At 43.2% G+C, this 27,437-nt stretch overlaps 2 protein-coding genes across 7 annotated transcripts in view; both read left to right on the top strand.

Moving 5' to 3' along the window:
- Positions 1 to 889: 889 nt before the first annotated feature.
- POC1B (POC1 centriolar protein B) overlaps positions 890 to 27,437 on the top strand; it is an 81,923-nt gene continuing 55,375 nt past the window's right edge. Inside the window, exons 1-4 of one of the 6 annotated variants that reach the window (XR_005025778.2) lie at positions 890 to 1,641; positions 2,299 to 2,383; positions 20,965 to 21,136; positions 25,239 to 25,418. Coding sequence is in view for 5 of the 6 variants with exons in the window: in XM_036890098.2 (XP_036745993.1) it covers positions 1,627 to 1,641; positions 2,299 to 2,383; positions 20,965 to 21,136; positions 25,239 to 25,418 (452 nt within the window). In the remaining variant the exon portion in view is untranslated. Of the gene's footprint in view, positions 1,642 to 2,010; positions 2,384 to 4,100; positions 4,231 to 20,964; positions 21,137 to 25,238; positions 25,419 to 27,437 lie in introns of those variants that run through there. The other 5 variants (XM_036890098.2, XM_036890097.2, XM_036890100.2 and 2 more) reach the window with 5 other exon arrangements.
- On the top strand, positions 2,391 to 7,850 carry GALNT4 (polypeptide N-acetylgalactosaminyltransferase 4). Its single transcript, XM_036890096.2, has one exon. It carries the CDS (start codon positions 2,942 to 2,944, stop codon positions 4,688 to 4,690), a length of 1,749 nt encoding a protein of 582 aa, XP_036745991.2. The 5' UTR covers positions 2,391 to 2,941; the 3' UTR covers positions 4,691 to 7,850.

The following is a 27,437-nucleotide window of genomic DNA, read 5'->3' on the forward strand; positions in this document are numbered from 1 at the left end:
CTGCAGAACTGTTTTCCACAGCACTACATTTTACCTTCCCACCAGCATCCAGCATTATTTTTAAGTATGTCAGGCTTTAAAAAAAAAAGTCAAACCTAGACTGGGAATAAATAGCAAAGCTTAGAGTCCTGCTACAGTCTGCTGAGAAGTTGCTAGTATCAATACTCTTGATGCATCATCTTTTAGACTAGAGCAATGTTTCTCAGTGTACACAGCTGAGACTCCCCTAGCAATCACCTAAGGAGCCGATTATATCTGTAGGGCCCTTGATCCCACCCCATGTATGTTGCATCAGCTTTTCTGGGATAATCATAATGCATGCTAAAATATGAGACATAGGAACCGAGACTGTTGAGTGCTTGAGGGCAGGGAAAATATCTTAGTCACCTTTGTATCCCTCAGAACCAAACATATGCAAGATATTCAACAGACATATACTTGAACTAAACTAATACTGCAATCTAAAGCTATTTCCTATCTGTTTAATTGCTATGTACAGTATTCATTAAAAATAAATTCGATCACTGGACAACTAGTTAGACAACCTGTAATTAAGGTGTGTAGCATACCTTTCATTTGCATAGAACATGTATCCTACCAGCTGTGGTCTCTTATGCTATCTTACATTGCCAAGAAGCTTTATCTTGTAATCTTGTATGTGATTTTCAGCTGAGTCCTTCATGCTTTGAGGCAGGATATAAAAGGTTATGAACTCGGAATTTTACAAGCTGTCTTTATCTGATCTTTGACAATTAAATGTAAAACACCTAAGAATCAAGTTTATAATATGTAAACATTGGTAACATTTTGTAACTCTATCAATTTCATAGTGTTGCTGAAACACAACTGATTAGGTGTCAGAAAGCCTGCTGTAGAAATGACTATAGTTGCTATGTGGCCTCATAATTTAAACAAAATATATATGTTTCTTTCTGAGTTTTCTTAAAGACTTTTACATAAGTATAAATTGGCTGCTCTAAAGCATATACAAACGAGCAAATTATTACAGAAACATATAGCAGAAAAACATAAAATGAATAACATTCAGTCATCGCGTTTATCCACCATCTATATTTATCTTAAAGGTCATTGTGTGGAAAATAATGATTAAATAAATTCAAATCTGTCCTTCACAGGTTTAGTTCCTTTGTGTATGTTAATAACTAGCAAGCTGCCCCAGAGCGAACCTAGCTTCCCCTTCTAAGTTTGAAATTCGCGGGCGCGGTCTCTTTAATGTGTAATAGAACGCTGATTGCATCGATCACATAGTCCTTACACCCGCCCTCCCGTCGGTCTCTCTTCCACCCCGGTCACTACCCTCCTTCTAGGTGTCAAGCCGCGGGGAGCGGGGGCGTTAGTGAACGCTGGTGTCCGCGTGTGGTCGCAGCTGACCCCGGGCGTCCCGCCTGCCCGCTGGACGAGGCCCGGCTCTCCCGGCGCCGGCGGGGCCTCGGGGCTCGGCTGCGCACGCCTGGAGCGCGGGGTTTGAGCGCCGTTGTTGTAGTGACCGGGAGGCGCGCCGCTCCGGGCAGACGGTTCCGGGCGCCGCACGGTCCCCCTCTTGCCCCGCCCCTCCCTTCTCCCGGTTCCCCCCTTCGGCGGTAGCCCGGCGCCGACCGTTCCCCCATGGCCTCCACCCCGGTAAGGACGGGCTGGGGGGCGCCTCCGCGGAGCCGATCCCGTGGACTGCGGGGTCGGGCCGGGGCCGCGCCCGCACCTGGCGGGAGGTGGAAGCAACTGTCCGCAGCCGGGTCCTGAGCCGCTGGGTTCCTAGCGGGTCGCTCCGGGGCGCCCGCGTCTCACTCTCGGCTACGGGGTCGTCGGGGTGCCGGGCTCCGGCCGGGCTCCCGGCCGCTCCTGGCCCCACCCCGGCGCCCGGGACAGAGCCGGGGCAGCTCGGTGGCCCTCAGAATTCTCTGAGGGTTTCCGTGGAGTGCCTGCGTCAGAATCACCTGGGAGCTTTTTGAAAAGTACCAGAGCCTGGGCCGCGCCTCGCACCGGTGACTCGCGCCCGCGGGCGGGGCCCAGGAACGTGCATTTCAGGGAGCAGCCCGGGTGGTCCCTCTCTGGATTCTGGCACGCTCCGATGGAGGATTCCGCGGGTTCTGCGGCGCAGGTCGTCGCGCGGCGGCCCCACGGAGGGTACCCCGTGCACTCGTGCCGGGCTCCCCGGCCCCGCAGCCCGCCGCCTTGTGGCCCTTCGCAGGCCGGACCCCGGGGAGGCGACAGCGCGGAGCCCCGGCCCCCCGGATTCGAGGTCTGCACCTGCTTTCAAAACTTGACAACTTTCCTTCCCAGGAGGACCCCGTTCTGGAGCGTTACTTTAAAGGCCACAAAGCTGCGATCACCTCCGTGGACTTTAGTCCCAACGGCAAACAACTTGGTAAGTTTTATTGTCTTTTTTCTGTGATGAGGCCAACACCCAGCTGGGCGGAAACCTTGCCTTCCGTCCGCGCGGGGCCCAGGGGAGAACCACCGAGGACCTACGTCGGGGTAGAGAGCCCGGGCCCTCGCGGAATCCTGCGCGGTCAGGGCGCGGAACCGGCCCCCTCGCGGCTCCGAGCCCCCGCCGCCGCCCCTCGGGGTCGCCCGCAGGCCTGGGTCTGCCCGAGGACTTTCGCGATCTAACCACCAGGAGGAGCGAGTGGGAAGGGGAGGGGTTTGTCCTCCGCCAGGCGGTGGGGTGTTGGCGAGAGAGTTTGTGAAAAGTTGTGAGCCGAGCAAGAGGAAGTGGGGAGAGAGGAGTTGGGGCTGTGTCGGAGGCCAAGGCCTGGGAGGTCTCCGGGGACCCCGGGAAATCGCAGGGCTGGAAGGGAGCTGAACGCCTGCATGAAAGGAGGACCCGCCTGGCATTTCGCTCCCACCTGAGCCGAGAACTCGAGCTGTGGGTCCCGCAGCCCTCCCCCTGCGTGGTGACTGGCGGTGCCTCTGCGCCCTGGCCATGAGGATCCGGATGGCGGTGAGGTGGACCTGGGCAGGCAAAAGCTGCCTTCTGCTGGCGCTTTTAACAGTGGCCTATATCCTGGTGGAGTTCTCGGTCTCCACTTTCCATTCCTCCCCAGAAGCCGGCTTTGCCCGGGAGCGCGGGCCAAGACAGCTCTCTCACCCCGGGGAAGGGGCGGAGGATTTGTCCCAGCCGCTGTATGAGAAGCCCCCTGCCGATTCCCATGCCCTTGGGGACGGGGGGAAGGCCAGCAAACTCCAGCTCGATGAAGGTGAGCTGAAGCAGCAAGAAGAACTTATTGAGAGATATGCCATTAATATTTACCTCAGTGACAGGATCTCCCTGCACCGCCACATAGAGGATAAAAGAATGTATGAGTGTAAGTCCAAGAAATTTAACTATAGGAGCCTTCCCACCACCTCTGTGATCATCGCCTTCTATAATGAAGCCTGGTCCACTTTGCTGCGCACTATCCACAGTGTTTTAGAAACTTCCCCTGCTGTCCTTTTAAAGGAGATCATCTTAGTGGATGACTTGAGTGACAGAGTTTATTTGAAGACACAACTTGAAACTTACATCAGCAATCTTGAGAGAGTCCGCTTGATTAGAACCAATAAGCGGGAGGGGCTGGTTAGGGCCCGCCTGATTGGGGCCACTTTTGCCACTGGGGATGTCCTTACTTTCCTGGATTGTCACTGCGAGTGCAATTCCGGTTGGTTGGAACCACTTTTGGAAAGGATTGGTGAAGATGAAACAGCCATTGTTTGTCCTGTTATAGACACCATTGATTGGAATACTTTTGAATTCTATATGCAGACTGGGGAGCCCATGATTGGTGGGTTTGACTGGCGTTTAACGTTCCAGTGGCAACCTGTCCCCAAACATGAAAGGGACAGGCGGAAATCGAGAATTGATCCAATCAGATCTCCCACCATGGCTGGAGGACTGTTTGCTGTCAGCAAGAAATATTTTGAGTACCTTGGGACATATGACACTGGAATGGAAGTGTGGGGAGGTGAAAACCTGGAGCTGTCTTTTAGGGTGTGGCAGTGTGGAGGTAAACTGGAGATACACCCATGTTCCCATGTAGGCCACGTATTCCCCAAGCGGGCACCATATGCTCGGCCCAATTTCCTGCAGAATACTGCCCGGGCAGCGGAAGTGTGGATGGATGAGTACAAAGAGCATTTCTACAATCGAAACCCTCCAGCAAGGAAAGAAGTGTATGGTGATATTTCTGGAAGAAAATTACTACGAGAACGGCTAAAGTGCAAGAGCTTTGACTGGTATTTAAAAAATGTGTTTTCTAATTTACACGTTCCAGAGGATAGGCCAGGCTGGCATGGAGCTATTCGCAGTATGGGAATCTCTTCTGAGTGTTTAGATTATAATTCTCCTGACAGCAACCCCACAGGTGCTAACCTCTCACTGTTTGGATGCCATGGTCAAGGAGGCAATCAATTCTTTGAATATACTTCAAACAAAGAAATAAGGTTTAATTCTGTGACAGAGTTATGTGCAGAAGTTCCTGAGCAAAAAACCCATGTAGGAATGCAGAATTGTCCAAAAGATGGGTTCCCTGTTCCAGCAAACATTATTTGGCACTTTAAAGAAGATGGAACCATTTTTCATCCACATTCAGGACTGTGTCTTAGTGCTTATCGGACACCTGAGGGCCGACCTGATGTTCAGATGAAAACTTGTGATGCTCTAGATAAAAATCAGATCTGGAAGTTTGAGAGATAGAAGAGCATTGCAGCACTTTCATCCCAAGCTGACAATAGCTTCAGGGAACTCAAAGGGCCTTCAAAGAGCCTCAGTGAAGATTGTATTTTATCAGAAATCACCCAGTGTCATCTCCAAGAGCTCTGTAAAAGCTGTGGTTCATTTTGCTATAGAACACTGAAGCTGGGTGCACGAAGAGCTGCTGTTTTAATGGTTCAAAGTGCCTTCCTTTTAGGTTGTTTTATTTGCCAGCTTTGTCAGTATGGTTTCTTGTTTCTCCTTCTGTGAATTGAGATGGACAAAACATTTACATGCCCTACTTAATATTAAAGAATGTAAAAGTCCAAGCAGAATAAGGGATGATTTGTGTTGATGGGTAAGTTCACTGCCCATCCCATTTTTAAACAGAACTCATAAATGTGCAGTTTGAACTATTGCTGTCTTTCTTGTGCATAACATTTGAATTTCTTTTCCCCAGCACATTAAACTTTTGTGTTCTTTAAACTCTAATTTTCCTTTAGTCAAATAGAAATCAAAGAAAGTTGATCTTAAGGAGAAAGGCCTGGTTTAGATGTATGTGTCATTGGAAGAGGGTGTCAGTATGAGTGTGATTTTGGAGGTCTTTTTAACATAGACATCTCAGAAAAATTAACCCACGTCTGAATGAAATGGGGAAATATTTACATTCCACACTTTGTAAACTTGAGCTATTGGATTTAACTGATCTATATTGATACCTCAAATTGCTCTGATTTTGTAAGCTGTCCCCTCTATGAACTTGTTTGTGTGTAGAGCATTTTCTGATTGCACTTCCTTAAGTTATGAATGTACTGGAGAGACTCATTCAGAGTAGTGTGCTAACCTTTGTTAATGCTTAATCACTTAAAGTAAACATAATTGAGGCCTCTCTGAAGTTAAACTCAACTGTGTTTACCAAAATGTGTGAAACTGAAAGTGGGCCCAGTTCTCAAGAGCTGTGGAACTCTTCTACCAGTTCTTGCTGATTAGGACATTTAAGGATTTATCTTAAGAAAACAAGGGAAAAAAGACTGCCTTGGAAGTCTTTTCCTGCCAAGGAAACCTCTGGCATCTTGTCCCCTTGGCAATAGTGAATGCATATTTTCAGTACCTAGCACTGAGCCTGGTACTTAGACAGCTTTCAGTAAGTGGGTGAATGAATGAGCCACCAAATGAATGGCTTAGCCGAGGAATGTGACTTTGTTCAAACCATTTGACCAAAACACTCAGTTTGGGCCCCATTTTCCTCATCTGTAAAATGTGGGTGCTGGATTAGATCTCAAAGATGCCTTCTAGCCCTAAAGTGTTGTAATTGTACATTATAGTTTTCTCAGATTCAGTCACTGTGCAGTCTTTACAATACTTTTTATCTCTTCACTTTTAACATAGGTAATGTTGAGCACTGTTCCGTCTAGCTATGAAAGTGGAAAAGAGAAATGGTTTTAAAATTAAGTAAGCTGAGCTCAGTGAAGTGGTTTATTTTGGATTGAGTGGAAAGTTGTTGCGGTCAATGTTTGTATTCATTTCAGTTTGACAATTGTTGAACCAATTTCGTTTTTATATTTAATCGTTCCAACTCGAAAGATAATCTTTTAGACTAAGAATATAAATATTTCCCAAACTAAATTATCTGAGAAGTGAACATACTTTTTTGAAAAAGAGTATTTTTGCTGGTTTCATTCCATTAAATCCAGAAATCACAAGCTGAATTCAGAATTAAATTGCAATTAGTTCACTTTGGTCTAGATTTATGAAAAATGCATACTTCAGAAAGAATTAGTTTGCAGTATTTCTAAGAGTTGTTTTCAGTGTCTACTTGATAACTTGGAGAGAAGGAACCTTGCAAAATCTGAATTTAAGAAAAACTTTTAGGATAACCATTTCAAAAGTAAAATTGCTATATATCATGAATATTTTGTTTCTTTTTTGCTTTTAAAATTAAAATGTGTTAATAACTTTCTATAAGTTATCTAGCAACCTTAATGTTTGTGAAGTATTGTCCAGATTCCATGTGCAATGTGCATGGCCCTGGGTATATTGTAAGAAGGATTTATAATACTCTGTGTTTTGCAAAAAAGCCGATTTGACAGCGGATGTTCTTAACCTACCCTTTCCCCTTGCCCAGAATGCGTTTTTTTTTTAATCATCCTTTCTCTTATTTATTTATTTTTTGTTGTCCTTGTTTGCCCCCTTTCAAATGGAAGAACTAAAACTGACATATTCAAGAAGTACTTATTGTAGTTACTTTTATTCTGTGTCTTGCTGCTCCTGTTAAAAGGGAAAGGGGACATTGAAAAGTAAAGTAGTTAATTCTTTACTTTTTGCCTAAATTATAGGATGAGACCCATTGATTTTTTTGCAAGAAATTTTAGGCTAGTGCTTTATTTTTATCAATAATTCAGAACAGTCAGGCTGTTCATTCCTCACGATTGTGTACGTAACAGAAGAACAAGACTCTCATTTTTATTTATAGGCATTTCCAATTTAATTCCAAAACACATTGTAAAACTATAAACAAAATATATTTTGATTCCCTAACTGTAACTGATCCCAAAGCTCTCTTTTGCTGTAGGCAATTAAGAGTTGACCTTTTAACTTCATTTACATGCTTAATAACAGTTCCAGTAAAATATTTGGTAGATAAGTTTTGATATTAAATGGCCGCTGTGTCATTTAGTGTCCAATTCTATGAATAGACTGACGATCTAATAGGCATTTCTAGAAGTCATTTTTAAAAACAGATAATCTAGTCATCTGTAGGATCTTTGTAACTGAGAATAACTTGTTTGTGAAAGAAAATTTGTTTGCTCACCCTGTAGTAAGCTCACCCAGGCTCCTGAGTATTCATTATATGTTGGCAAATCAAACTTCTAGGTTGAGGACAAGAGGTTATTTTTAAGCTGTACAGTCTTAGTTGGTTTTAGGGTCTTGGTTTTAATTAATAAAATATTTAGTTTTGACTTGTTTGTCCCTTTGACTTGCTGTTTAATAACATTTTTAAAAGAATACAAAGAATATTGAGGTTCAGATTACTCTCTTTTGGGTGATGAATTTATTTTCCTGTGTGATGAGTGGCTTCCATCCTTTTTTCCTGTTGTTAATGGTATTTGAAATACTGATTAAGACATATAAAATAAAATGTGTGCCTAATTATTTTTGCAAATGGACTTTGATGGTTTTAGTCTGTGGGGTCACTGTTCCTGTGTACTCATTTACTGATGGTAACAGAAGTAAGTCAGGCTTATGATTATTTTACTTACTTGAAAGTACAGACAGTAGAATATAAAAAAGTCAAAGTCCCTGCATTATTTTGCAAGGTGTCATTAACTAACAAGTATTATCAAGTGGTGTTGGCACTATTAATGTATAAACTACCCATAACTAAACTGGAAATGATAAGGGATTTCTGGGACCCACTGGCACTCTAAAAGGAAGCAAGTGGGCACTTGGGCACATCAGCACCAGTTTCAAAACCCTAGGCCCAAAAGAAATGTGTCTGTCCTATAAGCCACATAACCTCACACTTCTTTCAACCTTCTGTCTGCATCACCTTGTCCCTAAGTGCAATTCCTGTCCACCAGCAGCATCTCCTTTACTCTAGAGATTTCTGGCTGGTGCCCTACACCCCAGCTTTTCCTCAGCCTGACATACTGCCTGAGAATCACTACACTACCCTAAGGACTCTGCTTCATACATCAGATGTCTTAGAGCTACATTTAGGATGTGTATGGTGGAGCTGAACATATGTTCACTGATCTTTTGTTTTTTATACATTTAAAAAGTTACTATAAGTATGTGTTATAATCTTGTTCTCTTACAAAGTGACTGCAACCCTGTACAGATCATTTAATCTCTCTGTGTTTCAGTTTCATGGATGTGAAAAATCCATAGAGACAGTATGTAATGGTTGCCAGGGACTTGGGGGAGGGAGGAGGAGGAATAGAATGATTGCTAATGAGGATGGCTTTTTTGGGGAGAGGGGATCTTAAGAATGTTCTGGAATTAGTGACAATGGTTGTACAACTTTGGGGAAAACACTGAATTACACACTTTAAAAGGGTGAATATATGGTATGTGAATTACATCTCAATTAAAAAATAATTTCAGGGGGAAAGAAGACACAGAATTTCATGTACCCCAGAAAAGATTTCTGTGCATACTGGACTTTAAACAGGCCAGCAGGCTTTATTATTAATACTTGAATCATTTGTAATTCAGTGGAATTAAGCAAGTTAAGTATGTATGTATGTGACTCTCCCAGCTTAGTATTAGGCTACAAGTGGAAATCACTCTGTATTAGTTTTTCCTAACATTTCAGAAAAACTGCAATCAATCCTTTTGAACAGGCAACAGAAGTTATTATAAAAAGTGAAATGAGCTCTAGAGCTGTATCTAGCCCAGGGTAGAAACTGAAGAGTAGAGAAGTCTTTACAAGTAGCCAATACTCAGGTCTGTTCCTTTTGTGCCGAGCTCCGTCACTTTCCCAGACCGGCTTGGGAGAGATGTCTCCTGCAGGCAAGCTGACTCTGGCTCTCTGGTCACCATCCTAACCCACTTAGTTGTACTTATCTAGTCCTGCTCAAAAGGGGAGTGGGAGTTACTCTATTTATTTAGTGCTCCTTTATTTAGTTAATGCTACTGTCTGCTAGATGCTGTTCTATGCTCTGGGCATACATACAGAGGTGACCAAAACAGGTGTGCTTCCTAAAATGGTATGAAGAATTATTCACCGTCCATTGTTAGAGATAAGGATAAGTATTAATAAGTAAACATATAAATCATGTGCAGACACAACTTGAAATGGTGAACTAGTTGAATGCTGTGAAGGCAAGGAACAGGGTGCTTTTAGGTCTGATAACAGTGGTGATGTACTTGAGTTTATGGGACCAAAGAACACTTGTCTCTGGAACTTAGTTTTAACTCAAGACCTGAAGGAGTTAGTGAGACAAAGCCCAAAGAAGAATAGCATATGCAAAGACCAAGGGTGGGGAAAAGAACTTATCCTCCATCAAGGAAATAAAATAAGGTCAGAATGGGTAGAATGTGTAAACAAAGGAAGAATGAAAGCTTTGAGAGGTGAAGTTGCAGAGGGAGGCAGTTTAGGTAAGGCCTTAGAGGCTACCTTTTAAAGCTCTTTAAAAGATTTGTCTGTGGCCTAACCCCTGGAACCTGTAAATGTGACCCTAATTCGAAAAAAAAACAAAAACAACAATCTTTCCAGATGTAATTAAGAAGAGATCATCTCAGATTATCTGGGTGAGCCCTGAGTCCTATGCTATGATAAGTGTCCTTGAAAGAGACATAGCGGAGATAAGTAAAGCAGGCCATTAGGAAGCAGGAGGCAGAAAGAGTGGTAGAGCCACAGGCCAAGGAAGTACAGAGGCTGGAGGAGGCAAGTTACCGGATTCCCTCTAGAGCCTTCACAGCGAGTCCTGTCAACACCTTGATTTTAGACTTCCGGTCTCCAGAGCTAAGAAGAAATCAATTTTTCTTGCTTTAAGCCTCCAAGTTTGTGATAACTGTTAGGGTAGCAACAGAAAACCATGTTTTATGATTTTGTTCTGAGTGTCATAGGATGTTGTTGAAGGGTTTTAAGTAAGGAAATGGCATGATCTAATTCATAGTTTGAAAAGGTCACTGGTGTGTGGAGAATGAACTAGTCGTAGAGAAGTCAGTTAGGAGCTATTACAGTAATGTCAACAAGAGATGTGATTCAAACCAGGATGCTGACTTCAAACTAGGGTGGTGGTCTGGGAAAGAGAAATTTGGGAGTTATTAGCACACAGATGGTATTTAAAGTTGCTCGAAGTTTAGAAATAAAACCAGTGAATCACCAAAGTCATAATTAGTAAAAGTTTACTGTGCGCACAACCAAAAAGAGTTTGCAAGCTGGGAGCACTCAAACTGAGACACGGAATGAGCTCGGGTACAGTGTATGAGGCGGCTTCGTACAGTGACGGCAGTGAGTGTTTGGTCTCCAGGGGACTGGTTATACTATTAGTGTTTTTTAAATGATAGGGAATTCGTCAGTGGTTACCTCATATCAGCCTTGGGAAACAGTTCAGGTTTTGCTCGTGGTTTCCAGAGACATAAGCAAGAGGTGACCCAGGGCTAGTCAGTCTAGTAAATTGAGCTGAATACAGCTTTGTTTGTTTGATAAAACTGTTGTTTTTTTTTAACCTGCTCAGGGAATTTTCAAGGCTGGTTTCTGTTTTTGATTTTGAACAAAGTTATGCGAATAGATGCAATCACCTGGGAAGAACACAGAACAATAAAAGCAAATGGTTCAAGTTCTGAGTCCTAAAGATCTCGAACCTTTAGATCAGAAGAGGAAATAGCAAAAGAATCCAAGAATGAAAAATCAAAAAGATAGGAGGGAAATCATTAGGATAGGGTATCATGAAATCTAAGGCTAGAGTGGGGTAGAAATGTTGGAGAGAGGAGAAAACATTAAATAGTCATTAGAGAGAGTGGGGGAGGGAACTATTACAGAATCGAGTACGACTGAGCAGAAGATCCATGTGAAATTAGTGGTCAGTGGTTTCCAGTCTGGGGGTGTGTCTGGCAATTCTCACTGGCACAGATATAGCCCCAGAAAAGGCAGGGTGATTGGGGTTTTGCCATGGGTATTGGAAGGAGGGAAGGAGGAGGGTGACAGGATTGAATATATGTGTAAGAGGGGGATTAATAAATATAAATTTGATAAGGAGAGAAATGAAGATTATAAATTGGAGAGTGAATGAAGAATGTGAAAAGTACCTCTGTGGAGAATATAGGTCAATGGACTGGTGTTTAGGATGAGATTGAAGCTATTGAACAAGCAAGAAGCTACTAAACAAGGGAAGCAAGTTGTCAGAGGGTGGTGGATTTCAGTCAGTGATCTGGGAAGGGTTCCGGTTCTGTTGGTGACAAGACCCAGGACGTGACCCCTGGACCCAGGGCTGGGTCACTGCAGAGGCATGGAGAGAAGGGTCTTTGGAGGGTCCCGGCTGTCCTCCCGGGCTCAGACATTATTCACCTCCTCATAATAAAAGTTTGCCAGAAATTCTTTTCTTATTGTGATTCTTGATGGCAACCTGTGCTGTAGCTTTGTTATAGCTTCTTTTGCTGTTAGAATTTAAAAAGATTACTCCCAAGTGCTAAAGTAATCAAGTGTACACACTGAAGGCAGTAGCAGAGTGCAGTATTTCTCAAATTTTAATATACATCAGAATAAAGCGAGAAAGTTTTCAAAAATTCAGATTCCTGGGCCCCAGCCCAAAGAATGTAACTTACTAGACATGTACATTATTAACAAGGCCCCCAGTAATTCCAACGCAGGCAGTCCGTAACTGAGAAGCACTGAGTTATTGGTTAAGTGCCCAGGCTTTGGAGCCTGGGAGAACTGGGTCACAAATGGGGCTCCACTACCTTCCATTATGATGACATTGGGCAAGTTACTTAACTTCACTAAGCCAAATTTCCTCATCTGTAAAAGAGGGATAATGATATTCACCTACCTTTTTGTGAGGATTAAATAAAAGAATGCTTATAAAATCCTTAAAAGCACTTGGCCTATAATAGTAACTCAGTAAAGATGTGTGCTGTTGTAATTGTCAGTCTTCATAGAGAGAGGGAATTTGAATAAGTTAAATTTATCCAGATTGTCATTACAAAGATTATTTTTAAAGCATCCACATCTCCTTTAAGACCATACTTAACACTAGCAAGTTAATTACTTAGTGTCAGCTAGAAGGAAAACATACTTATTTCCTCCTTTAGGGCAGAAGAATTTTAAGTTAGTGTCATCTCATAATTTTATTATTTTATAGTGCCCAGATGGTACAAACTAGTTCTGAAAGCATTAGGATATTAAAGTTTATCTAGCTAAGAGTACAATTATTGTCTTTTTATTGTGTAACCCTCTCCCTTACTTCTCTCTGATTTATAGATGTGTGTAGTAGCTCTGGGGGGAAAATACCTTTGAAACTAAAATCAGTCAAAGGCAGAAATAAAGTGGGAGAAACCTGTTTATTGCTTACAAGCAGTCATCCACTTGTGCTCACCAGTGTCTCTTCTGACCCAGCTGCAAAAAAGGGGCCCCACCCAACTTCTTCAGTCCAGATATGCCCTCATTTCCCCTTGTAATTACCTATTGATATGGAGATCTACTCTCCACCCCTTGGAAACATCTGTTGATATGGAGATGCACTAAAGTCAGGCAAGAGATTTCTGGAAATACTGCAATTTTAACCACAGCCCCCACCCCTCCTGAAATCTCACCTCAAAATCTACTCAATCCGCATCTTCTGCAGTGGCCCCTGTGTGAGAAAACAAGCAGTGTAACCAAACTAATAACATACAATAACAACAGCAATAATGTCATGATAATTCTTAAACTGGAGGATTAAGCTAGGTTCAAAGTCCTATGCAGATTCCATAGGCACCAGTAGCTGAATGGGTGGGGAATAAAGAGCAATCATCATGCTACAGCTGCAGCCAGTAGGTGGTTCCAGGCCACAGGGACTGTAGAAGAAAATAACCTTAAGGGAGATAAGATACATAATTTAATGACACCAGCATAGGCAAATCTTGTCCATCAGGTAGGATGCATGCAAGAGTGTAGTCCTGTGATAGAACAGTGGCAGAAATGGGATCTCATCCTGGTCTAGGATACCAGACTTTCACCCCCTCCCTGTGGGAGTTACAAATGGGTCAGTATATAGGGCTATGGAAAGTACATGCACTGGCCATAAAGATTAAACTTCCCTGTAAGATGCTCTTACCTTCTGGACATTTTGGGTGCACTACTGTAACCTTTGGGGGGCCAGTCTGCTGTTACTCCAGGAACACACAAGAGGCCAGCTTCCAGGTCTCTTCCCCAAAGTGCCAGAAGGGCCAGCCATAGCTGGTCCATGTGTCAAAATGTCCAGGGCCGTGTCCACTCAATAAAGTCTCCAGGGTTTAATGCAGTTGGGCCTGGCAGCAGGATGTTGCTCTGCTGGCCATATCCTGGCTTCAATAACTCCTCTTTCGTTTGTACATCCAGTTGTATAGGAGAGGAAGGAATGTGTGTTAGCATGTCCACAGGATTTAAGGCTCCTTTTTGGGGCTTCTCATTCAAATGCCATAGCAGTTCCCATAAATGAACTGACCAGGCCTGTAGACTATTGGTGTCTGACTTCAGGCCAGATTTCAACAAACCACTGTACCTCTCTATCATGCCTGCTCTGGTAGGGTTATATGGTACATGAAACTTCCACTTTATTCCAAATTGCTGCACCCATTCTTGTAACGCATGCCCAGTGAAGTGGGTGCCTTTATTGCTCTCAATCACCTGCATCCGGCCATAGGCTGCAAAGAGATGCTCTAGGCCCCTCTTGGTGGTTTGCTGATCTGCATGATATGCAGAAAAAGCAACCAACAGGCCAGTAGCTGTGTCCACACAATTCATAGCATACCGATATCCTTCTGATATGGGCAGAGGTTCAATATAGTCTATCTGTCACCTGGCAAGGGGTATCGGCCCCTTTACTATTGTCCCATGTTGCTGTGGAACTCGGTGTAAGTCCCTCCTAGAACACACAAGGCACTCCTTCTGGGCTCTGCTGAATTCTTCAAATGTCAACAGCAAGCCCCACTTTTGACCTGCATGAACAAACACTCATTGCTGATGTAATCATTGGGTTACATCAAAGGCAGATTTTCTCATTCAAATGCCAGGCCAACGCACCTGGGCCAGTGTGTCTGCTTCATCATTCCCTGAGGATGCCAAAGGCAAATGGCCAGTCACATGATATACAGTAACTGTCTTAATCTGACCAGAGGCCCGTAGGTCTTGCCACAACTCTTGCCCCCAAAGGGACCAGTCAACCATCCAGTTGGCATGGTACCATGTTGGTAGCCACAGGGTCAAGCCCCAATAGATGGCCCAGCTGTCAGTCCTCCCCCTGAAGAGCTTACATTTATTGTGTTTTTATTTTCTTAATTACAACTGGGTGGACCTTTAATACAGGAGAGGCTGGTGCCTTGGGCGGTGGCCTCTGCTGCAGATTGACCCTTGGCCCCGCCCCCCTCATCCTCTCCCGACATCTCTTATACCATCTCCAGGGCTGAAGGCGCCGCTCATTCCTCCGCCTCCTCAGTGGCCTCCTGCAACGTGGATTCTTCAGCTGCCTCCTCCCTCACTGCTAACTTATCTTCCAGGAGTGGAACCTGCCTTCTCAATAACTCTCTCTTTCTTAAGGGCATCCCATAGGTCATCGCTCAGCTCCTCCAAGCGATGCTAAAGTGTGTCTCTCTCCTGCTAAAGTCTCTCTCTCTTCTCGATAACCCTTTCCTATCTAGAGAAAAAGACATCCTACAGTCCGCTGCTACATGGCTACTCAGGGCCTCTAAGCAGTCTTCTATCTCACAGAGGGCTAATTCCAGAGCTTCTGGTGTCTCCACCCTTCCCCAATTCTGGAGAAGGCCCCACCTGTCTAAAAAGTGCTTTATCCTAGACCAGTTCCCTGTTAGGTCTTCCCCAATTGGAAGCCCCACAGCTAGGGGACTCCCCGGTGAAGCTGCACCCTCCACCACTACATCCACTGAGGCCTCCCCACCATCCACAGGGGTTTTCCAGGCATCTCCCACCATCTTTAGGGGTGGCCCACCCAAGAGTTGCACACATGAAGACAGATTTCAGGTTCAGAGGTCCTGCTGACTACTGCCAGATGTAACTCCAGGAGGAATATATTTTCCCAGCCCGGGGCAAAATACCTTTGAAACTGAAATCAATCAAAGGAAGAAATAAAGTGGTAGAAACCCATTTATTGCTTACAAGCAGTCACCCACTTCTGCTTGCCTGTATTTCTTGCGACCCAGCTGCAAAAAGGGGCCCCACCCAACCTCTCTGGCCCTCAGCTCCCTCTTGTAATTACCTGTTGATATGGAGATGGACTACTTTCCACCCCTTGGAAACAACTATTGATATGGAGATGCACTAAGGCCAGGCAAGAGATTTCTGGAAATATTGCAATTTTACCCACAATATGAATGCCTGGAGATTACATTTTTTCTTGAAAATGTTTATAGAGAGCCCCTTGTCACAGATTTCCTTAGATGTCCTTACTTATTTTTTCCTGAAGAAGGTAGTCCAGTGTTTCTTTTGTGACCGAAAGACCAGCATGAACCTGGCAATGCAACAGAAAGTACAAAATCGTGGTGCCCGCAAGCTAGAAAGCTGAGTTTATTTTTGGTAGTGGATTATAAGTAGGACATTATCAAGGCAGAAAATTTATAGAGGGGTGTGGGTAAAATTGAAACATTTCCAGAATTTCTTGCCTGGCTTTGGTGCATCTGCATATCAACAGGCGTTCGGAAGTGGAAAGAAGTGTGGCTTTAGTACATTTGCATCTTTCCTCAGGAGTGGAGAGAAGTTCATCTGCATATCAATGGGTAATTACCTGGGCAACATTGGGATTATCGGTACCTGAGAGGTGAGGGGGAGGTCTTGAGCAGGAGAGAGATGAGCCGGACTGCAGTTTTGTAAGCAATAAATAGGTTTTAAACTTTATTTCTCCCTTTGACTGATTTTGGTTTTTAGAGGTTTTTTGCCCCAGGATTTCCTTTCCCCAGACTTACAAGGGACTAGTGAAATAATTGAAAAATTAAAGAATTTCTAAGCAGATTGAATCATTAGGACTCTCGACTATAGAATGAAAAGGCTTGAGAGGGATATAATCCAATTATATAAGGTTGTAAAACACAGACCTTTTTGTATATTCTAAATTAGGGACTCTGTGACCCATCCCAAATTCTTTTGGTAATGTATCACAGTGATATATTTGCATGCATCAGAAATGACACCTGTGCATCATCATTTTTTCTAAAAGGACAACACTGTAACCTAAATAGGACAGACTGGTTAAAAAAATTATGGTGCAGATGCACAGTGGAATATTATGTAGCCATTAAAAAAATAAGTTCTATCTGCTAATAAAGTATGATGTCTAACAGTTACACTAAGGGGGCTGGGGGAGGGGAGGATGGAGAGGCAAAATGCAGAATATGGAAAGAGTATACTGCAATTTGTATAAAAGTTGCATGTGAATAGACACAAGTTTTTGTTTAAGCACCTAAAAGAATACTCAAGAAAATGGTTAACACTGATATCCTCAAGGAAGGGGAACCAGGTGGCTGGAAGATTTGGGTAAATACTCTTTGGAATATTGGAATTCTGTATCATGTACTTGTTTTAATAATTTAAAATATAGTTTACCAACACACACAAAAACTGGAGGCACTACCATTTCTTTCCAGAAAATAGTATTCCTGATAGAGCTAGCAACTAAGTAACTGTAGTTGATTTTGATTAAGTCAATGAGTGAGAAATCCTGGCTTGATTAAAGGAAGTCATTGCTACTTAAGATAACATGGTAAGCCTTTTGAACATTCTAGAGAGCAAACATGTTCTCCTTGAGAATGGTCTTGTTACCTCCAGAGACATGGTACTGGCCTAGGTGAGCATGGACTTTGTTCTTTCTTTTGTCCAAAGGAGGATTTCTTGAAACAATGAATTATTGTTGCATAATATAAATAAATTTTTTTTAATGGGTAGATTTACAAGTTAACCTTTTCTTTTTTACTTCCTCCTTTTGACACTGTATCTCAAAATAGACCAATCAGATGACTAATGCTACAGGGGTGACATTTTGAATGGTGTGGTAATATTTATATAGGGTGTGGTTCAATGGAAATGTATGAAAGCCTATTCCAAGTTGACACTGTGCAGTGTTGATATCAATAATCAAATAACTTTTATTACCATGGTTATTAGGATTTGGATGGGACAAGGCTAAGAGAGCAAGGAGGAAAATTCAGTGTTGGTTTCCACAGTTTTTTAATAAGAATGCATACATGAGTTTTTTAAATAGATAGTATTTTTCTTTTTTTCCTGAAATTTGGAAGAAAATACAGAGTATACTCTGAGTCAAACTGTTGCAATTAGGATGTCTCAGCTTCTGGCATTTCCTCATTACTAGGCCTCTGAAATGCCCCCTCACCCTAACGTCCTTTAAACCATCTGTTTCAACCCCATCCTGCTCTCTCTCACTTGTCAGCCAGCCTCATGCCGACAACAGCAAGCGTCTCTTTAATGTGGGCAGGTAGTAGTAACCGACTTTGTCATGTTTGAGCCTCCACTCTGGTTAGGATGCCCTTCTCCTCTTCTGACAGAATAAGTAAAGGCTCAAGCCCTGTGTTAAGCTTCATGTTGTTTTCCCTCTGACCTCCCCCATGATTTGTTGCTTCACCAAGATCCTGTATTACCATTTTTTTTTCTGGTCTTTGTACTGAGTCTTAGGGACCCAGTAAACCTTCAATGAGTTAATGAATCAATCATGTATATTGGCTCTCCACTGCCTCCCTCCCATTTACCCCTTAACCCGCACCATTCCAGCTTTGATCCCACCACTTCCCTGAAATGATTCTTACTTTGAAACCAATGTTTGTTCCTCAGGCCCAGGGCCAACTTATAGGCATATGACCTGTGTAGTCGCACAGGTCCCCCACTTAGTTTGATGCCCTGCTGTTAGTGTCTGGAAATTATTTTTCTACAAGAGCCCCACATTTACATTTTCCTCTGGGCTCCACAAATTATGTAGCTGGTCCTGTTCAGGCCTGGTCTTACTAAATCTCTTTGAAGTATTTAACACAGCTCATCACCCTCTTGGAATACTTCTTGAATTGCTGGACACCACAATCTCTTCTCCACTCCTACCTCTTTTTTGGCTCCTTCCTTTGCTCTTCCTTCTCTCAAGGTTAGGTACTTTCACCCTCTGGATCTATGCTCAGTTCTGGGGTGATCCAGTTTCCAGTCTTTGGTATTTTTAAATTGCTGCAACTGCTGAGAGTAACAAAACCAAAAGCTATGTTACTAACAGCTGCATCAGAGTGTTTTCCACCTGCCAAGCATGAATTGTATATATCATTTCACTTAGTACTTTAATATTTCATTTTGCAGGTGAATTTTTCCCAGGAATAGCAGGGTTGAGTAACTTGCTGAAGGGCACACAGCTCCTTAAGTGACAGCCAGGATTTGACCAAAGGAGTCTAATTCAGTCGTTTTCACCACTTTTAACCACCGCACTAGTTAAGTCTCTCATTGAGCTGCCAGTGACTTATTCTATCTCCCTACTTGACATTTCCTCTGGTATATCTAATGAGCATCTCAAGACTTGCTAAATCCTAAAAACTCTTGATCCCATCCTATCCTGCCTCACACCTAACCTCCTCCTCTTCTGGTCTTGCCAGTCTCATTAAATGGCTCTAAGATTCACCTGGGTGCCCAGGCCAAAAGCCTGGCACCCTTGCTATTTCTCTTTTTCTCTCCCTCACATCTAATCAGCAAGCCTCGTAGGCTCCTCTTGTAGGACGCATCTTGATTCTGACTTCCGCCACTTCCACGGCCTCCCTCCAAGTCCGAGCCAGCACCTTCTTCTGATGGGATTACTGCTATAGCCTCCTAATGGATTTCCTTCTTCAGTCTGTTCCCCCTAGCCCCTGTATATTCTCCACACAACAGCCAGAGTGATCTTTTTTTTCCTAAACATTTTATTGAGTATAAGATATGTACCAAAATTGGATAACTTGATGCATTTTCACAGTGTGGCATGCCCATTTAGCCAGCCCTCAGAGCAAGAATACAACGTTACCAGTACCCTAGAAAAGGTGGAACTGAGCATTTATCATGTTTATTGACTGTTTGGATATCCTCCTTTATTAAGTACTTGTTTAAGCCCTGTGCCTATTTTCCTGCCCTTTCTTAATGATTGCAGGATACATGTATTGTAAATATCTTCTTCCACTATGTGCTTTGCCTTTTCTCTCACTTAGTGGCATCTTTCAATGAATGAAATTTATTTATTTTAGTGTAGTATAAATTATCCTCCTTTTCCTTTAGTGATTTTAGTAATTTAGTTTTTTTATGTCCTGTTTAAGCAATCTTTGCTTATCCTAACAGTGGCCATGAAGATATTTTCCTATGTTCTCTTGTAAAAACTTATTGCTTTACCATCACATTTAAATCTGAAATCCATATGGAATTATTTTTGTGTTTAGTATAAAATGTAGGAATCAAGAGACATTTTTTTCCTTATAAATATCCAATTGACCCAACGTCATATTTAGAAAAGACTGTCCTTTTCTTATTGTCAGAGTGACAATTTTCTTAGATTATGAGACCCTGCTGTTCAGATCATTCAGAGGTTTCTCACTGCACTTAGAATAAAATACCTGCCCCTCACCACGGCTCCTCACCTGGCATCCCCTCCTGCCCAGCTTCCGTCCGGCTGTTCTCTCTTTCCCCTCCCCTGTGCACATGCTGCTCTCCTTACCGGTCCTTGGTCTACCAAGTGCTTCACTGCCTCAGGCCCTTGGACGTGGGGCTCCTTCTGCCTGGAGCGCCCCTTCTCCACATCAGAGCCTGGGCCACTCCTCATGGCCCCCGCCTCTGCTCACAGGTGTTCCTCAGAAAGGACCAGTGACTGTATATAACAGTAAGAATGAGCAATATTATAAAACTCCTCTGAACATGTGTGACATTAGTGATGAACTGTTTGTTCTACAATATTGTGCTTTCTTGAGATAAAAAATATCTTTATTCTTAGAAAAACACACTGAAGTATTTAGGAATAAAGGTGCTATGATGATGTATTTACTTACATACACAGTTCAGGAAAAAATTGTGTGTGTCCATGAATGCATGCTTGTACAGAGAGAGAGACAATGTGTGCGAGAGCAAATTACAACCCAAATTTCGCAAATATTAACAACAGGTGGATCTGGTAAAGGGTATATTATTGTTCTTTATACTACTCTATAACTTTTCTGTGAGATTATCCCCACATACATAGTTTTTAATAACCATCTCATCCAGCCCTCTCAGGAAGAGTTCTCATGACACAAAGGTGAAGTTTAACTTTCCCAGTCACCCTGAGGGCAGAAACAGAACTGACCCCTAGTCCTGTGTTCTCTGCTGTATTGTGCTGCCTCCTTCTAGGAACTAGTCATTGAGCTGTAACCGAATATGGGGGCGAGTAATCCTGCTGTGTGGTTACATAGGACACAGCCAGCCTTGCATATTAGTGATGTAACTTGGGTTTCATTAAAAGTATTTTTGCCATTACATGATCAGCCTTAAAACTTCTAGCCCTTCTGATACCTGGTCATCTTATATAATATGCTGCCCATTGTCATGAGACATGTGTATGCTAGCTTTTTAACAAACATGGTGCTGTTCTCCTATATTTTGATAGCTACTGCCTCTTGGGATACGTTTCTCATGCTATGGAATTTGAAGCCACAGGCTAGAGCCTTCAGATATGTGAGTCACAAAGACGTCGTAACCAGCGTGCAGTTTTCTCCAGTTGGAAATTTGTTGGCATCTGCTTCACGAGACAGAACCATTAGACTCTGGATTCCTGATAAGTAAGAGAAATAACCACCTGATATGCTCTGGATTTAAAAACGTGAAAGAAAACTGGAGCCCAGCTGTTACTAAAGCACTTTTCAGGAATTCCTGAACTCCCCAGTTACCTGTACTGTATTTAGTCTGAGTCACATACGAGGTGTCCTGCCCTTGTGATAATGTCAAACTATTTGATATTATTTGATTGGAAATATGCTTGATATGTCTTAAGCTTTTTTTTGTTTTGTTGTGGGGGGTAGGTAGGGTGATGGTTGTCAGTCCCTTTATAAATCTGATGTACGCTTTAGACTGTATTCCCAGGATATCCATCTGCATGTGTAACCTGAGAGTTGATTAACCTACTGTCATGCATTCATGGATCCTTTCAGGGTCTTTGGATTTCTATTAAAAACCCCTGTGCCAGAATTACTCTTTGCTGCCTATTATTCATTATTGGGCTCCAGAATATTCTTGTTAAAGAACATTTCTGACAAATGTATATAAATCACTGCAATTGTATAAGGTCCTATCCTGTTACAACAAATCTCTCTATAAGAAGCTTTTCAAACCCTAGCTGGTAGGCCAACTATGTTAAACAATTATTAAGCCATGATTTTTTAGAAGTTTTAAAACTCTTAATTATATACAATTTCAAACATATGTTAAAAATAGAATAAATAGCACAACTTTCTTCTCTTATACCCATCAAGCATATTCATCAGTTATCAGTATTCTGTCAATTTGGTCTATTCTCCTCCCCACTGTTCTTGCTGGAATATTTTTAGAACAAATCTCACATATCATATCATTTTTCACCCTAAATACTTCAGAGACTAAGAATTTGAGTATTTCCCTTGACGATCGTGATGGGATTTGATTTGTGGTATGTGCCTGAACAGGCTCAGGCATTCTTGAATGAAAAAGTTCACAGGGCATTTTCCTGCCAGTGGACACTTTTTTCTGCCACCACCCAGGGGAAACTCCAGGCTGAGAAATCTGAATATGTTATTCTGATGGTAGTAAAAACTTTTGAAGAGAAGTGACATTTTATAATGACACTGTGGATGGCAGTATAGATGGAATTCTAAGGGAGAGAGACTGGTTTGGGGTCCAAAAGGGAACACATTTTCAAAAATCCTTAACTTTGGGAATTTAGGACTAATGGCTTTACTATCTTCAGCACAGCATGGCCTCATTCTGCTGTTAGTAATTCAAGGAAATCTCAGTGAGCAAACTGTACAAGAGCAGATGAGCTAAATGCATACTGAATCATTCATTTGCACTGGCTAATCTAAGCCTGACAGGCAGGCTTGTGTGGATGTCTCTAGTTCCCCTTTCCAAATCCTATCACAGTGGGGCCAGGACAGTATGGGATCATGGCCATTGGAAGGAAACTGATGTATCAGTTATCTATTGCTATATAGTAGTTCTCCAAACTTAGTAGCTTAATACACTATCATTTCTCACAATTTTGTGGATTAGGTGATTCTTCTGTCCCATTTGAGGTTTGCTGTTACTCATAGAGTCCCACTAAGTTGGCAGCTGGGCGGGCAGGTCCAGCACCTCACTCATGTACCGGGGCCTGGGTGTTGATTATTGGCTGGGGCACCTCGGTTCTCCGTATGCCCTCTCTCCAGCAGGAAAAGGATCTACAACCTGGTAGTTGGGGTCTAGGACAGTAAAAGCAGAAGTTGCTAAACCTTTTAAGGGATAGACCTGAAACTTGCAGTGTCACTTCTGCCACATTCTTTTGGCCAGAGGAAGTCATAACATCAGTTCCACTTCAAACAGAAGAGAAATAGGCAGCTTCTACCTCCTGTGGGGAGGAGTGGAGAGTGTGTACAGGCAAGAGGGGAATTGTGGGCAGCCACGTTTGCAGACAGACTCTGCAGCTCGGGACTGGAAAGCCAGGAAAGAACAGTAGGAGCAGATAGGGAAGCAGGTCTGGCCTAGAGGTCATCACAGTGGGCAGGCAAGAGAATTTGGGCAGAAAGGGCAGGTAAATACACCGGAGGCAGAGAGCCTATATTCCGGCAAGGGGAGGAAACCTGTTTAGCGCCAGCAAGATAAACATAAGGCACTCCTATCTTTTTTCTTAACATGCTTCCTGTTGAGACCGGATCCAGTAGTTAGGCCCGCCTGGCTTCAGAAAGATGGAAAGCAGATACTCTGCTGGAGTGCGGAGTGTAGAACTAAAGATGAGCACAGATATTGGTGGTATTGTCTCTTGGCTTCCGGGTCATCACAGATGCCAAGTCTTTTCTTTTTTTTCTCTAGGCCTTATATTTAAGTGCAGGCCAATTCCTGGCTTGTAACTCATAGAACTTTCTCTTGAATCCTCACTGAAGTAGGCCCTGCATGCTCCCACCTATTTTTTTTTAGTATTGATTTTGTTATTTCTGGTGTGATAAGTCGGGTGATGGAGAGTTATGAGAAAGTCGCCTTTGCCATCTACAGGCCCCTGGAAGGATAAGCTGCGACAGAGCCAAGAACCTCTAGGTACTGATTCTTCCCAGTGCAATTCAGCAAACTGTTTTGGGCTCTTTTTATATGCCTGACATTTATGCTAGATGCTGGTCTTAGATGAACAAACCATCATTCCTGTCCTCCGAAAACTTACTGCTTAATAGGAGAGAATCAAGTCTATTAAAAAAAACTGCATAATGTAAGTGAAATAGGTGTAGCTGATAGGGAGCAATTAAGCCTGTCTGGATTGATCAAGGGCGGTGGGGGAAGTGGTCTTGGCTGAGAAAGTACCTACAAGGCCAGAGGTGCACTTGAAGCACTTAACTGTTCTAGGGTACAGAGTCTAGTGTGGTGGCAGAAAGCCTCGCTGAAGGGATTGAGCATTGTTTCTTTTCTTGGAGGGCAGCTAGTGACATGTTTACACTGGGATTTACCTGCTTGGAGTTAAAACTTTTAGCAAGGTAATAAGCACAGTATGTAAGTGACTGGAGGGGGATAAAGATTAGAGCAGGGACAGCAGCTAAGAGGCTTTTGCAATAATGTAGGTGAAGGGTATTGAGAGTGTATCTGCCTTAATGCAAGTGTAACTGGGGTAGAGGGGTTCAAAAAATATTTAGTAAGTGATAGTGATATCACTATCATTAAATAGGTTTGTTGACCTATAGTACGGTGGGAAGAGAATGGGGAGAGGGAAGGAAGTTGAGTGTGACTTCCAGGCTTCTGCTAATTCTGTTGCCTGATCTTTTTCAAACAGATGAGGTCATTTTCCCCATAGGGTATCCCCTGACTAAATATGACGTTCTGAATGGGAAAACTGCCAAGTCTGAATGTGGTATTAAGTGGAAGTGCCCTGGGAACTCGGGAATGCTGGGTCAGTGTTCCCAAGTCCCGAATGGAGTTACTCAAATGTCACTTTTGACTCCAGTACTGGCTAGTTCTGCACCTATTTTAAAATGTTATCTCTGCTTCTCTTTTAATGCTACCCATTATTTTCTCCATCTTTTTTTTCCTAGTCTCTTTATCCCACCCTAGCCAAGAAAAAAAATGGCTCTGAGATTTCAAGGTGTTAAGAACTCAAGTAGTTCTTATCATTTATTTCACTTGTGAGGTTCAGATTGGGCTTAGGGACAAGCAAGGCTTCACATACACCCCGGGGGTCTCAGTTCTCTTTACTGGTAGGCGAAAACAGGGAAGTCAGATCACCTAGTGACATTCAGCTTAGAGGCAGTGATGCGGGACATTCTCCCCGAGACTGCCAGTCCACACAACTCCACGTGGCCCCAGTTCGAAAACGGTTCCTTGAAGCTATTTATTTAATCAGTGTTAGCATTTCCAAGTTGCAGGTTCTTTAAACTATATATTGCTGTTTCTAGAGAAACAAGATCTTCAAATGCATGGTAGAGATTTGTTCAAAGTATTATTTCCCTGGCTTCCAATTAGAACAAAAACAGTATGTGTGTTTCAGGGTAGGGACCACCAGGGTCTTTCTTGTTATGTGTCAGTTGTGACTTTAACAAAACCAGCTTGAAAGAGTAAGAGCCTTTTCACACTTTTGTTAGTTTTTAAAAGAGTCAAACCATTTAATATATTTCAAAGTCTGTATACTGACTAGATATTATGATTAAATGTTATAAATATTAAACTGTTTATTTCCAGGAGAGGGAAGTCCTCTGAATTTAAAGCTCATACAGCTCCTGTTCGAAGTGTGGACTTTTCAGCTGATGGCCAGTTTCTGGCTACAGCTTCTGAAGACAAATCCATCAAAGTATGGAACATGTTTTGCCAGCGCTTCTCATATTCCTTGTACCGACATACACACTGGGTTCACTGTGCCAAGTAAGTGCAAAGTTTCACAATGATATTTCCACATTTTTTTCCTGCTATAGTTCTTCCCCTCCATGCCCAGCCCCCCGAAAAGGGGATTGAGGACAAATTCATTTGTTCATTCACTCATTCAGCAAATATTTATGTGTGCCTGCTATGTGCTGGGAACAATAGTAAACAAAGCAGAAAAACCCTGCCCTCATGAAGCTTAGGGAGAGAGAGGAGGAGACAGACCATAAGTAAACAGGAAAATAAATATGATAGGTCAGATGGTGGTATGTGCTATGGAGAAAAACAGCTGGATTGAAGGGGGTGGGCACTGCAATTTTAACCCAGGTGTTGAGCAGCTGCCTCACAAAGAGGGTGGCCTTTGAGCAGAGACCTAGAGGAAGGAAGAGAGTTTGGGAAAAGAATGTCCCGGACGAAGTAAGTAAAGGTGGAAGCCCGGGGATGGGAGCCTGATGGCTGGCTGAGGACCAGAGGCTGGTGCGGAGCAGAGCGTGGAGAAGCAGCGGGAGGCTGGGGGAGGTCGGGAAGGGCCCCGACGCACACCGGAGTGGGGTGAGATGCCACTGGAGCACGTTCATCGCCGCGACTTCCATTTAATAGGATGACTCTGAGTGCAGTGCGGAGAAGGTCAGTCAGAAGTCAAAGCAGCAGCAAAGAGGTGTTAGGAGGCTGCTATGCCGTTCACACCCCAGTGTGGAGCAGCGTGGTGGCAGTGGAGATTTCAAGAAGTGGTTGGGTTCTAGATGTAGTTTGCAATTACAGCCATCAGTACTTGCTGCCATACTGGATATAGAGGGAGGGGGAACCAAGAATGACTCCATAATTTTTGGCAACAGGCTGTTGGGACAAAGGTTATTGTAGGTGTTCATTAACTGTAAGCTAACAGCCCATGGAGGCCTTTCTATTCCTAAGATACATTGTGAAAATAGTTAACGTATGTATCTTGTTTCCCCATCAGAACTGCCCAGAGAGGGAAGGGCTGCTGTTTTATTTTCCCCATTTTGCAGATAAGGCAACTGAATTTCAGAGTTAAAAGTAGAACTCTCCAGTTGAAAGTGATGGAAACCCACAGAAATTCTTTTATCTCCTCTCAAGGTGCATAAATGGTGTTGGATGACCTTGGAGTGGGGAGGAGGAGGCTAGAACCAGGGACTCCAATGTTCTGAGCCTCTCTAGGCCACTCTCTGTGCCAGCTTCATCCTCTCAAATGTCCTGGTACTGAGGCCACTGCCTGCTCTAGGCTAAAGTCCTCACAGCTTTGTGACCAGAAAAGAAAAGTGTGTCCTAGTTCTGGTTAGGAAAGTACCAGGGGAGACCCTCAGTGGGGGCCCTATGGCCATGCCCTCACCAGGCAGGGAGGGACCGTGGTTGTCTCCATTTAGCCAGACACCTGCCTGAGACCAGGTACCCTGGCCAGAGAGGTGGGTCATAGCAGCTGTGTGTTCTGGTGGTGGAGGGAAAGGACAGTTCTTAGAAGAAGGGACTGGTACAGATGAGGTCACTGGGGGAAGAACTATGAACTGCAGCCACCCAGCTTTATGCCCATTGTTTGAAACAGTGTGGATGTCGTGGAGTGGGGATGTGAGCCCAGCTCTGTCTCTCCTTCCAGCCCATCTCTTAACTGTTGCTGTGCTCTCACTGGGATGTTATTGCTCAGGAGATGTTGGTTACAGTCTACGGTAATGAGTTGAGAAGAATAAAAAAGATAGACACAGGTCATACTTTTAGTCAATAGTGTTGTTTTTTTTTTCTAAAGATCTCTGTTACTTTAGCCTCTGGCCATCCCATGACTATTTCTCTATATGCCTTATACCTATGTCCTTAAGAACATGGACTTGAGACCTAAATATATGAGTTAAAATGTCAGCCCTGCCATTTACCAGCTGTGTGACCTTTTGGAAAGTTACCTGACTTCTTAGTTCCTAAATCTTCTTAACTGCCAAGTTAGGATGATGACAATAGTAACCTGCCACATAGGTCGTCACGGTATTTAAATGAGCAGACAGAGAGCGCATAGATTCG

This window comes from Manis pentadactyla, chromosome 10 (genome assembly GCF_030020395.1).
Source record: "Manis pentadactyla isolate mManPen7 chromosome 10, mManPen7.hap1, whole genome shotgun sequence".
Lineage (NCBI taxonomy): Eukaryota > Metazoa > Chordata > Mammalia > Pholidota > Manidae > Manis > Manis pentadactyla.

Excerpts from the sequence above, each read along its gene's own strand:
- GALNT4 (XM_036890096.2), top strand. The coding sequence starts at position 2,942 with ATGAGGATCCGGATGGCGGTGAGGTGGACCTGGGCAGGCAAAAGCTGC.